The following is a 13162-nucleotide window of genomic DNA, read 5'->3' as shown; positions in this document are numbered from 1 at the left end:
CACAAATGCAATGCAGAACTGAGAAGCTGCTGAGGCCCATGCCGATATCCAAGGGAACCCCTGACTGTAAGAGTTCACTTACCTGTAAATCCAGGCTGGCACACACAAACGTGACCTGACCCAACACTTTCACAGCTTCCGTTGTGTTGGCATGGTTCCAAGAAGCATTCGTTAAACTCCTTCGTTCAAAAGGGAGGGAAAAATAAAATACTTATTGTCAATTCAGCTAAATAAGGGTTTCAATTTTGTACTGGCCTGTGGTTATATTGATAGTTGTCCTCACATCAATTACAATATGATTGATATAAAAATGTTCAGAAAATCAATTAGTCTGATGATAAACTATCATCTCCTATTATTACATAAACAAGAGACACTCGTTCACAGAAATGCTGTTGTGATCTATCCCATAGTGAGTGACTCCATGAGATATTGGGTTGTATTGCTCTGAAGAGGGCAGACATGAAATTTCACACCAGCACACGCGCCAGTCCCTGGCATCATTCCACCCATGGGGCCATGTACCCAGAGGTGGTTTGGGGAATGGCAGGGCTGTGTGACCAAGATAACAGATGACCACAGAAGCTGTTGAAACTCTCTAATGACATTGAAACAGGAATTTTTCAATTAGTCTCCATGCTCACGGAGGGACTGGGGAACATTAGAGTTGGCAAGGTAGCCTCATTGTGTCAGAGTTGGTGTTCGGTTGGGGTGAGTGTAGCAGGACTGAGCGGGCCAGAGGGTGGAACAATGCTCCAAGCTGATGGCTGAGGCCATTCTATGTGTGAGAAAATGCCTAAGTCAATAATTGGTGTGCACCTAATTTAGTTCATAGTTTGTTGTTGCCGTTAAAGTGAAATTTGATATTCAGATTCTGTAGTTTCAAGATTTGAGGAGATTTATTTTCAAGCATTCCAATAGCAGAGAAATCGAATTAAGAATTAGATTAAACTGAGTTCTTATTAATTGACACAGACCCTTTGTGATGAGTGCATATAGAAGTAGCTAACTTAGTGTGACTTAACATTAGCATACGACTTCCAATAGAATTTTGAAATTGAATATCTCAAGGAGTGTAGTGGTGGCAGAAGTGAGGTGTTTGATCGGTTTTGCTAAATGAAGCAGCAGATTGGTGAATAAGATTAGTGAGTATTTCTAGGTTTTACATAAAAATAAAACCTTCAGTTTGTGTTGAGGCATCAAGTTTTTCTCTTTCTTCCTTCCAACTCATTTGTTAGGTATAAGATTGATACCAGTACATGTGAAAAAAAGAAATAAAATATAAAGAATAGGGTTCTTCAAGTAAAAAGAACAGGGACACTTGATGATTTACTAATGACTTAGTAGATTGGGTGGTGTGTTGCAGATACAGCATGTGGGAGTTGTTGGATGCCAAAATGATCCACAGTGAACACACATGTAGAAAATCTCTGTAACTTTAACAATTTCAGATCCAGCTTGAGGAGTTGGGGTTCAAGGTGCCACATCAGGAAGGGGCATTTTGCTCCAAGAATTGGTCGCACCCCTTAAATTAGTCAGTTCAAATGTAGCCCATGCTCAAGGACAGGAAGGTATGATTATAGGTAAAGTAAGTGCAGGGAGAAAAAGGGCAATTTTCAAGGAGCCTCAATCCTGCAAATGTCGAACTGCTATAAAGGTTTTACAAAGTACAGGAGAGTGAAGACTGCAAGAAAGGTGAGTGAACAGATATGGTACAGGGAGAAATTCTAACAGGTGAATTAGCAAGTAATATAAAAATGAACAGTAAGAGCTTCTTTAAATAGTTAGAAAGGAATAGAGAGGTGAAGTTGAACATAGGTGCCTTAAGGAATGAGGCTGGGGCAATGGTAACAGGGAACCAGAAAATAGCAGAAAAGTTAAATAAGTATTTTGCATCAGTCTGCATTGTAAAAAATGTCAAGAGACAGATAGTTTGTGTGAGCTGGTAATGATGGTGGACGGAGGGGTGCAGGAGGCAGGAAATACAATAACTAGAATTAGAGAAAGTGTACTAGGAAAACTAATGAAACTAAAGATTGTTAGGACCCCATAACTTAGGATTTTAAAAGAATTAGGTGGATGGGGGTTTCAATGGGAGGTGGATGAGGAGTTTCGATGGGAAGTGAGTGGGGTTTCAATGGGAGGTGGATGAGAAGTTTCGATGGGAAGTGAGTGGGGTTTCAATGGGAGGTGGATGAGGAGTTTCGATGGGAGGTGAGTGGGGTTTTAATGGGAGGCGGGTGAGAAGTTTCGATGGGAAGTAAGTGGGGTTTCAATGGGAGGTGGATGAGGAGTTTCGGTGGGAGGTGAGTGGGGTTTCAATGGGAGGTGGGTGGGGGTTTCAATGGGAGGTGGATGAGAAGTTTCGATGGGAGTTGGGTGGGGGTATCAATGTAAGGTGGATGAAGAGTTTCAATGTAAGGTGGATGAGGAGTTTCAATGGGAGGTGGGTGACGGTTCGATGGGAGGTGGGTGACAGTTTCGATGGGAGGTGGGTGACGGTTTTGATGGGAGGTGGGTGACGGTTTCAATGGGAGGTGGGTGAAGAGGTTTTGATGGGAGGTGGTGGTGGTTTCGATGGGAGGTGGGTGAAGAGGTTTTGATGGGAGGTGGGTGACTGTTTCGATGGAAGGTGAGTGACGGTTTCGATGGGAGGTGGGTGAAGGGGTTTTGATGGGAGATGGGTGATGGTTTTGATGAGAGGTGGGTTTTGATGGGTAATGGGTGAGGGTTTCATTGGGAGGTGAGTGAAGGCATTAGATGGCATGTGGATGAGGGACTGGATGACAAGTGGATGAGACTGGTTTGATGGTCTTTTCATCTTCCCTTTTCTTGTACAGTATTGTTTTCTTTACAATGTGCAACCTGAAGACCTATCCTGTTAATTCATACCTGATTTGCTACAAGCATCGATTTCTTCTCCAGCGGTGTTGGTATGAGTTGACTTGCTGACTCCACTATATATCCAGAGTTGAAACCTTGGGAAAAAAACAAACTGTTTCTTTCATTTTTGTTTTCCAGCCTTCTCTGTCATCTTGACTGTTGTCAACAGGACAGTTGGATTGGAAACAATGTTGTGATGTTTTCTCCTTACCAGAACAGTCACTTCGGGAGGTGGCTCCAGTGATGGTGGTTGTACCATAGAATGGACAAGCGAGACAGAATGACTTGCCTGAATCAGGCTGATAATAATCTCTGGGACAAGGGTAGCAAGGCATTATACCAGAGCGTGAAACATGTCCTGCAGAACATGGCACTGGGCATTGGGAAGAAAAGGTAGCAATTCAAAATTCATTGTCCTCACATTAAATCACAAGCAGCTCCTCTAGTTGTGTCATCTTGCATTGCTTTTAAGAGTCTTTACTTTTCAAAGTTTCAATTCAAATGAGGAACTATCACGGATCTGTCAGAACATTGTTCATTAAATCGTACACAGCTTAATCAACATTTTGGATTTGTCTTGATACTGAAGCACCATATATGCAAGAATCTATAAATAAGCTGGATACTTATGGCTCATCTTCTGAATCCCATGAATAATAATAGTAGTGCCTGGCAAAGTTCAAGTTTTGGAGTTTCAAGAAGTGAAGTCAGCTCTTAAAAGTCTTAAAACCCAAGATTGTGGATTCAATTCCTGCACTGGCTGCAGTTACCATGAAAAATTCTTCTTCTCAAACTCTCCCTTTGCCTGAGGCATGGTGATCCTCAGGTTAAACACCACCAACTGTCTCTCTAATGAGAGAACAGTCCTGTGGTGTGGTAAAACTATGGTGAATTTATCTTTATTAAATACAAACAAATATGCAGCTGGTCTGGTGGGTTTGGAGAACTGGGTTAGTTCAGAATTCAAAACTTTTGTAACTGCAACAGCACCCCTCTCCCCAGACCCATCAACCACCACCATCAGCTCAGTGATGTTTAGGGAACCTTTGGTATTGGCCTGCCTTCGCCTTCATTACCATGACAACAGCACTGCCAAAGGAGGTAGGCTCTTCAAAATTGAAGCATTGCGAGTAAAGGAGGCCATAGTCAATATTGAAGTTTTTGAGCTGGCGGAGATATTTTCTGGAGCTGTTTCTGCTGGTTTGGGATTTTAGGAGTCTGTGTAACATTTGCAGTATTGAATGAATAGCACTGTGCCCAATTTAAACTTAAACCAACAACGCTTCAACCAAGGTGATGAAATTATGGGGCAACTGAGATTCACATTTAGTTTTTCAATATTGATCATAAGCAGGGAAATGAAATTACTCAAAGGACAAAGGCACAAGAGGAACCTCTCTCATTCCATAATCAGTGGAGAGAATGGGATTGTGAAGATCATGAGCAAAAATTAAAGGTACATTCGCATCCAAGCAAACACCTATGCATTAGCTGTACGTTTGCCTGGGTTGAGATTATTTTCTAACTTGTGGAGTCCAACTACTTGGCATGTTTCCTCCAAGATTCATTCTACAATGGTCTTTTACAGGGTGGCACAGTAGCTCAGTGGTTAGCACTGCTGCCTCACAGTCCCAAGGACTCAGGTTCAATTCTACCCTCAGGCTGTGTGGGGTTTGTACATTCTTCTGTGCCTCTGGGTGCTCTGTTTTCCTCCCAGAATCCAAAGATGTACAGGTTAGGTGGACTGACCATGCTAAATTGCCCATGATGTGCAGGGTTAGCCATAGGATATTCAGGGTTATAGGGTAGGGGGTTGGTCTGGGTTTCCAGGGCCAGTATGGACTTGATGGGCCGAATGGCCTGCTTCCACACTGTAGGGGTTCGGTATCAGCATTTTGAGATATGTTTTCTGAGCAGTATTGCACAGAAACATAATGATTTTCCACTAAATTTCTCCCTATATTGTTTCAATACAGATATTCATGTACTTATTTTAAACTGAAGCAAAACACTCAGAAGTGTGGCAGCAGCAAAGGCACAGTAAAGTTTTTGAACTGGTCGAGTGCCAGTCAGAAGTTCTTTAAAATGAAGGTGATGTGGTTGCCTGATTTCATGAGACGTCCTGCCAATGTTATCACTTGAATAAGTGCAACAAATGAAATGAGCATCTTCAACCAATAAATATATAAACAGTCATTTCACAAGTGACTAGCCTCATTTAAAAAGTGGGGAGGGAGTGAGGTGTTGGTTGTATAAATATTCTAGGACTTTTTGAGATGTACCTCCACACTCAGAATCTTCAATGGCTCCTCTTTTCACTGTGGTCAACCCGTCTGGGCATGGAAGGCACCTCTTTGCACTGTATGCTGGCTGAAAAGTTCCCAATGGACAAGATTCACACATCTCCAGGCCGTTTGAAGAGGATGTTCCAGGTTTGCATTGACCTAACACAGCAAGAGAACAGAAGTCAATGTATGGCAACATAGCTTGTAGAATGGGATAGCTGAAATTTTCAAATTACTTGCAGCTTGCATTGTGCCTTTCATGACCTCAGCATGACATACCAGCCACCAAGTCGTGGTCAATGTCGGAACGTTGAGAAATGCAACATCCAGTTTATGCAAGATCTCACATGCTCCAGATGATCACAATGCCCAAGAATTGGCTGTACTCAATAATGTTAAGGCTCTCTCAAAGTAGCACAGTTGGAAATTAAAAGAGGTATTCAAATTTGAGGATTACTTTCAAAGGAATTTAACAAAAAAATAAAAATGCACATCTTACAGGGTCTGTTTCTGTGCTGTATCACTCTATGACTCTGTGTGTTGAGGGAGTTGAGACTATCTTGAACTGTGTGCTTCAATTATCCTGGGTCCCAGGTGTTTGACTACAGAGGACTGAATTTTTATTCCTGGGTCAGGAGAGTGGAGTTAAGACAATTCCTCACTCTGGAAACCTGACCTGGAGAAAGTGTCCAGAAATGGAAATTTTTATCCTGGGGTGGCTGGATTCTCTAGGCTAGGTCACTTGGGAATGAGTGCAAAGGTGGGAGGATGCACAAGGCCTGATTCAACTCAGAGTTGAGGTTTAAGCATAAGCACTAAAACAGTTCTCTCACCCTTGGGACTCATGCCCATTCACCTTCCCTAAAACACAGTGTTTGTGATCCATCCTTGCCAACTTATTTCACTCTCTATGGGAGGGGATGTCATGTTTAGGAATTAAACATTTTCCACTTGATGTACTGGTATATGACAGAAATGGGTATTGCAGATACTGGCAATTAGAGTCAAGATTAGGGTGGTGCTGGAAAAGCATAGCAGGTCAGGCAGCATCCGAGGAGCAGAGAATTTGACTTTTCGGGCAGAAGCCATTCATCAGGAATTCTAATGAAGTACTGGTATATGGCCCAAGCACTCCTGGGTTAGCTGCAGCGCAGTTAAATATTGAGTAATGTGAAACTCTCTCTACTTTTTGTCAATGTTAAGAGGAAGTTCATACCCAATGTTCAAGGAGTAAGACCAAGAGCATGAGATTTTTTTTTTAGATTAGACTTACAGTGTGGAAACAGGCCCTTCGGCCCAACAAGTCCACACCGACCCGCCGAAGCGCAACCCACCCATACCCCTACATTTACCCCTTACCTAACACTACGGGCAATATAGCTTGGCCAATTCACCTGACCCGCACATCTTTGTGACTGTGGGAGGAAACCGGAGCACCCGGAGGAAACCCACGCAGACACGGGGAGAACATGCAAACTCCACACAGTCAGTCGCCTGAGTCGGGAATTGAACCCGGGTCTACAGGCGCTGTGAGGCAACAGTGCTAACCACTGTGCCACCGTGCCGCCCACTGTGCCACCGTGCCGCCCACATTATTGAGCAATTCAAACTTCCTCCTACCTCCCTGCAATATTATAAATTGTGAATTCACCTACACAATGAGAAAGATAATACAATCAGATAGACAATATCCAGTTTAATTGGCTGACAATGGTGGATATGACAGCCTGGCTGAAGCTTAAATCCTACCACTTACCCACCCAGGAAACAAATGGGCATATTCAGTGAAATCTGGAAAAGTAGTCTTGACTCCTCTTATAGACAGATGGGGAGAAAAGGCTAGTAGAACTGGTAAAGTTAGTTGGTTAACACATAATGACTGATGCGCACTGTCAACCCTTACATTGTATATGACATGCATATGCCATATGTTACAGGAAGCATTGTGGAACAAGTTTGGAGACATCAAATTTTGCTAATCTTTTGAGACTAAATGCCATGGCCCACCATTGTCAGATCACTGAACTCCACAGAGTTCAAGAATTGGCGATGGACCTTTCAATTGCTTCAACCTTTCAGCAGTTGATGGGCACCCTGTAGTCAATTCAAAGAGGGTTTTCAAAGAGCTGGCGAAAGACAAAAAGGGCTGAATGGCCTCCTTCTGTTCTGTGATGAATATGTCCTATCTTGTGTCCCTGAACTATAAGAACAAACCACTCATCATCAAGCTCATCTGACTGGAGACTCTGAAGATTGGAGCAGTATCAGAGTCTGTGCATGTGAAATGAGAATTGCCCTTGGGTTGCCAACCCTTGAGGACTGTCCTGTAGTCAGCGAGAATTGAAAATTGATTTCAAGGACGTACCTGGGAGAAAAATGTCATATTTGGCATGAAGAATAGATCCTTTTTCACTTTAGGTGATTAGAAATCTGAGTGTTGGAAGTTTATAAAGAAAGACTGTTCGACTGAAAATTAAGCTGGCAATGAAGAGTTTGATCTGTTTTTAATTGGACATGTTGTGCAACCAATGGGATGAGAGTTAGAAAGAGAACACTATATGTGATTAATCATCCAGAATGGAGATGACCATTGCATTGCTTGCTGTTAAATTTGAACCCATGGTTAAAGCTTTATACAGGAAAACATCTGTAAAATGTCATCTCCCTCACCTTTGCATTCATCAGTGCTCCTGCCATGTAGGTATTCAGTTGAAGTGCCAGGGGGACACATCTTGCATTCCATCTGTCCCTCTTCATCCTGATAGGACCCAATCCAGCAGCTTTCACAAGCACGATGTTCCAATGAGTAATATGTCCCCACTGGGCAATTCACTGCAAAATGTGGTTTTGTTTTGCACAGGGAAGGGAGAAAGCATAAAGAACAATTGTAAATCAAGTCTTCCATTTATTTGAATAGTGTTCAAAGAAAATTTCTAAAAACATTTGCATTTATTTCATGTCCGCTGGACACCTTACAGCCAGTGAGGTACACATTAAAGTGCAGTTATGTTTGTAAAGGAGGAAACATGACAGACAATTGATGTACAGCAAGCCCTCAGATTGTGCTAATGACCAGATCATTGGTTTTTGAGATGCTGTTTGAGAGATAAACATTCCAGGGAAATCATTTTCTTTGAACTTCTATCATGGGCCCTTTTACATTCACTCAAGCAGATGGACAGGCTTTGTTTTGATGAATTGTTTAAAACCGAGTCATGCAGCATTCCACAACCAAGCCTCTTTCCAATAGGCAGCTCTTTTAATTCTGGAACATCATCATTTCAGGCTCAAGGTACTGCACTCAATGATAGTAAATGAATGGCAGTATAGTTCCAAGGATGGTGTGCAACATAGAAGCTAATATGAAGGCAGTAGAGTTGCCATGCTGCTGTCTGCTGCCATTGTCCTTCGAGATGGCAGAGGTTTGGAAGATACTGTTGAAAGAGGCTTGCCATTTTGCTGTAGTGCATCTCTGGATGGTAAACACTATTGCCATTAAGCACTTGTAGAGAGAAATAAACTTCTAAGTTGGGGGACATGGCACTAAGTAATTAAGCATGCTTTGTCTTGGATGGTATCAAGTGCTTTGTATGTTGTTGGCTGCACTCATCCAGACAAGTGGGAGTATTCATGACTTGTAAACTGTAGATGATGGACAGGCTTTAGAGGAGGCAGGAGTTACATAATCCTGATTCCAGCGTTACTGTGGAAACACTGAGCAGAGATGAACTACAATGGGATATAGTGGAGGACAGTGGTGCATGAAAGTAGGGTAAATTAATTGTAGATTTAATTTAAAATGATAGAAAAGAAAATGAGCAGAAAGAAAGTGGATATGATAAACATGAAGACTTGAGGTCAAATTGACTAAATCTAGAAGATGCTCCTTTCCATCAACAGTATTTCAATTTAATTATAGTATTTACCCTCTGAATACTTACCGCACATACGTTCCTTTAACACAGAGCCTGGTCTGCAGAACAAAGTTGCTTTGCTGCTCTCCAGTGATTTGCTGTCTGACTGAACCACCTCAGAGGCAAAAGAGAATTGGTAAAGTGGGTCGCTGTCCAATGCCCTCTTCAGTCGTCTCACAACATGGTCCAAAGTGTGAAAGAGTCGCCTTTGATTATCTGATTCTGCCGTTTCATTTTTGTTATCTGGCAATGCTACACTGGCTGCAAATTGGAAAGATAAGAAAAATATAGTCACTGCCTGATTTCATGTGCTCACACATATCATTGTTTACAGAAACAGCTTGAATCTGTAGATGACGTCTGTTGGACTTCAACTAGAGTATTGCACTCAATTCCTGGCACCACAATTTGGGGAGGGTGTGAAGACATTGGAGAGGGAGCAGAAAAGATTAATGAAAATAATTCCAGGGTTGGAGGACTTCAGTGACACGGATAAAGTGGAGAAACTGTTTTCTTAGAGGAGGTGAGAGGAGATTTGATGCAGGTATTCAAAATCATGAGGCATCTGAACAGCATACAGAAAGAAACTGTGTCCATTTTGAGAATGATAAAGAATCAAAGGACACTGATTTATGGTGAACAGCAGAGGAGCCAGGTGGGGCATGAAGTCAAACCTGGTGGAATTAGGATCTGGAAAACATTGCCTCTGAATTTGGGAGTGGCAGCTTCAATTGAAGCCAAAGACAGAATCTGTAAGAATTGCAAGAAAAGAATTTGCAGGATGCTTATGGAAACACAAGGGTGTGAGAAACACTTGTAGAGGCACAGACTCCTTTTTCTAATGCCCTGCCTATACAATTCATCAACACATCTATCACTGGGATGCTCTACCTTTCATGTTAATCGAGGCACAAGACTTTATTATCCAATCGGACATTTCTTCAGCTTCAATCAAATTCCCTCAATTCTGATATGGTTATAACCAGTAAACAAGACTGTTCAAAGAATTTAAACAATGAATGCATCCCTTTGTAATAGGCCTAATTCACCAAAACTTATCAGCAGCAGCCCCTCTGACGATTAAATCTTTCCTTATCTGAGACTCTCAGATAATTCTGGATAGTGCGTGAACCAACCCCTGTTGCATACCTACCACTGATATTAAATGCCAGGTGGATTTTCTGGTCTGTCTCTGGAACATTGAAGCTAACTCTCTGCTTAGATAGCATCTTTGTCTTCAGAGAAGGCAGATCAGGAGCTGCGGTTAAAGCCTTCTGTCTGTGTGACCGTTTCTGTAACCTGGAGGCTTTCACTGGCTCATAAGAGTATTCCATTTCGCTCAGCGGCTCATAATTATCTCCCCATATTTCCGGTCCTGATGGCAACAGAATGTTTTCCTAGTTAGTAATGATCACTGCTTACTGCTAGGATCAAGACAACATTAATTTTGAGGAGAAACTTGCAACAGAGCTATTTAGTAACATGCCTAACATTTAAAGAAAATCCAATGGGACCAGTTTAGAAGAGGAAGTAGTCTCAGCTCAAGTTAACTAAACCTGGATAATGTAGCAACAGGAAGTGGCCATTCACCCCCTGGAAAAAGTGAGGACTGCAGATGCTGGAGTACCAGAGTTGAAAAATGTGGTTCTGGAAAAACACAGCAGACCAGGCAGCATCTGAGGAGCAAGAGAATCGACGTTTCGGGCATAAGCCCTTCTTCAGGAATGAGGCTGGTGTGCCAACCTATCGTATTCCCAGTGCCCCTCTCCCAAATTCCCTCCCCCCTACCTTATATCTCATTCAGCCCCTGGAGTCTGTACCACATTCAACTCAGTCATAACTGCCCTCCATCCAAAGCAAGCCTTGATTCTGGAATTTCTAATATAATTAGCAACAAAAATATGAGTTTTGAAATTTTCAATCTCAATAGCTTCTGGATCTGGAAGAAAGTTCAAGATTTCCACTCTGCTCCTTTCACCTGAAGAAAGAGGTCTTCTCTGTCAATCCTATCAACTCCCTTAATCAGTGCCAGGGACCCGGGTTTGAGTCCCACCTCGGGCAACTGTCTGTGTGGAGTTTGCATGTTCTCCCCAGGTCTGTGTGGGTTTCCTCCGGGTGCTTCAGTTTCCTCCCACAATCCAAAGATGTGCAGGTCAGGTGAATTGGCCATGTTAAATTGCCCATAATGTTAGGTGCTTTAGTGAGGGATAAATATAGAGTAGGGGAAATGGGTCTGGGTGGGTTACTCTTCGGAGGGTCAGTGTGGACTTGTTGGGCTGAAGGGCCTGTTTCCATTAGGGAATCTCTTCTAATCTTAAGCAACTTAATTAGATCATTCTTTGATTTTCCACACACAAAGGAATACAAGTCTAGTATATCAACCTGTACTTAAAGTTTCACTCTTTTAGCTCCAGTGTCATTTTAGTGAATCTACGCCACCCTCATCTCTGGATAATTGAACCTTTCTGAGATTTTCCACTCAATACTGAAGACAGTATTCTCACTGGACTCTAACCAGGGCTTTTAATAGCTGTAGAAATCTTCAACTTAGTAATTAACCCCTTTCAGATCGTGAAATCATAAGCTATTTAATTCATTTCCACATATCCAGTCTGTTAGGATCCATTCCTAAGAGAGACAGGGGGACTAGCAGCCTTCAGGTCCCTTCTCCAGTTCCTCTCTGGAAACCAGTCATTAAGAGCAGGGTCTAGGTCCACCCATTTCAATCCACAATAGGGCAAATTTGTATTTGTCTGCCATCTCCCCTCCAACTCCTTACTGGAGTTTGGGAAACTAGAAGATGCGGTGGGGGGTAAGGGAGATGCAGGAGGATGTGGGGAACTGCATCTCAGTCTTTTATTGTGTACAACTTTGGTCTCCTTACCTAGGGAGGAATAGAGTTGTCTTACAGGAAGTTCAAATTTATTCTTAATTCTCTTGAGGGGCCATGGGTGTTGCTAGATGACCAGCATTGCTTGGTCAATCCTAGTCATCCTTGAGAAGGTGGTGGTGAGCTGCCTTCTTGAATCATTGTAGTACACATGCAACCAAGGTCAACTAAGATTAACTGGATTGCTTCCTGGCATGAGGGGATTTATCTAGTGAGGAAACATAGTGTGGACTGAGTCAGTGTACCCGAAAGCTTATGAAAATGAGAGGTGATCGCATTGAAATGTCTAAAACTGTTCATGGGTTAAACAGAGAGGTGCTTCCTCCAGTTGCAGATTGTAGAACTGTGCTTACTGACTCCGATATCAGCCATTTAGAATGGGATGGGCAGACTTGCCTTCATTCAGAGATTTGGAATATTTGGAACTCTTTACTTTAGAGGGCTGTGGATTCTCAGTTGTATATTCAAGGCTGAGATCGCTAAACTTTTTTGGACACTTTTGTGACAGTGAAGGGGTATGAGGATGACACAGCAAAGTGAATTATGGTGTGAATCTGCCATGCTCGTGTTGAATGGCAGAGCAGGTTCGAAGAGCTGAATGACCTACTCCTGTTTGCTACATTCCTGTTTCCTTGTTAACCAATCTGAAACACAGACACTAAAGCCCAAAATGATGCTTCAGCCCCATTCCCATTTTCCACCTCTCTCCCCACCACCTTACATCTTGGGTTGGGACACTGGGCAATACATGCATTATAAAGGAGACAAGTCGGATATCATACCAATGATGGCAAAACCATTGTCATAGTTATAATTGTACTCCAGGCACTGTGCTTTGGGTGAATCTTCCACATTACATTCAACATCATTATCGTCACTACACAGGGAAGGAACCTAAAGATGTTTTAAAAAGAAAAGACAATGTCACTTCAGTACCTCAGAACAATCAGGGCTGCCAAGAAATCTGCCAGTGACTGTATTAATGTCACAGGATAGCATACATGAACATAAACCTCTTCAATAATCACAGTGTTTACAGGTTGGGCATAATTTAGTCACAACCTCCCCAGGCCCATATCCTTCTGCATCCCTCCAATTCCAGCCTCTAGCCCATCAGTTTTCATTGCTCCACCATGTGTGGCTGTGTTTTCAGTTTCCTAGACCCTAAGCTCAGGGATTCCCTCGTTAAA

General features: G+C 42.5%; 1 protein-coding gene across 1 annotated transcript in view; it reads right to left on the bottom strand.

The window, feature by feature from the left end:
- Positions 1 to 13162, bottom strand: part of svep1 (sushi, von Willebrand factor type A, EGF and pentraxin domain containing 1) — a 232298-nt gene that overhangs the window by 102049 nt on the left and 117087 nt on the right. Inside the window, exons 14-21 of the mRNA XM_060841756.1 lie at positions 12755 to 12866; positions 10236 to 10457; positions 9110 to 9343; positions 7839 to 8000; positions 5166 to 5327; positions 3095 to 3256; positions 2893 to 2978; positions 83 to 179 (exon numbers count right to left, since the gene is read on the bottom strand). Coding sequence (XP_060697739.1) covers positions 83 to 179; positions 2893 to 2978; positions 3095 to 3256; positions 5166 to 5327; positions 7839 to 8000; positions 9110 to 9343; positions 10236 to 10457; positions 12755 to 12866 — 1237 coding nt within the window. The remainder of the gene's footprint in view (positions 1 to 82; positions 180 to 2892; positions 2979 to 3094; positions 3257 to 5165; positions 5328 to 7838; positions 8001 to 9109; positions 9344 to 10235; positions 10458 to 12754; positions 12867 to 13162) is intronic.

Source organism: Hemiscyllium ocellatum, chromosome 2, assembly GCF_020745735.1.
Source record: "Hemiscyllium ocellatum isolate sHemOce1 chromosome 2, sHemOce1.pat.X.cur, whole genome shotgun sequence".
NCBI classification, from domain to species: Eukaryota; Metazoa; Chordata; class Chondrichthyes; order Orectolobiformes; family Hemiscylliidae; genus Hemiscyllium; species Hemiscyllium ocellatum.
The sequence above is the reverse complement of the archived record's forward strand: the minus strand, read 5'-3'. Positions and strand labels throughout refer to the sequence as shown.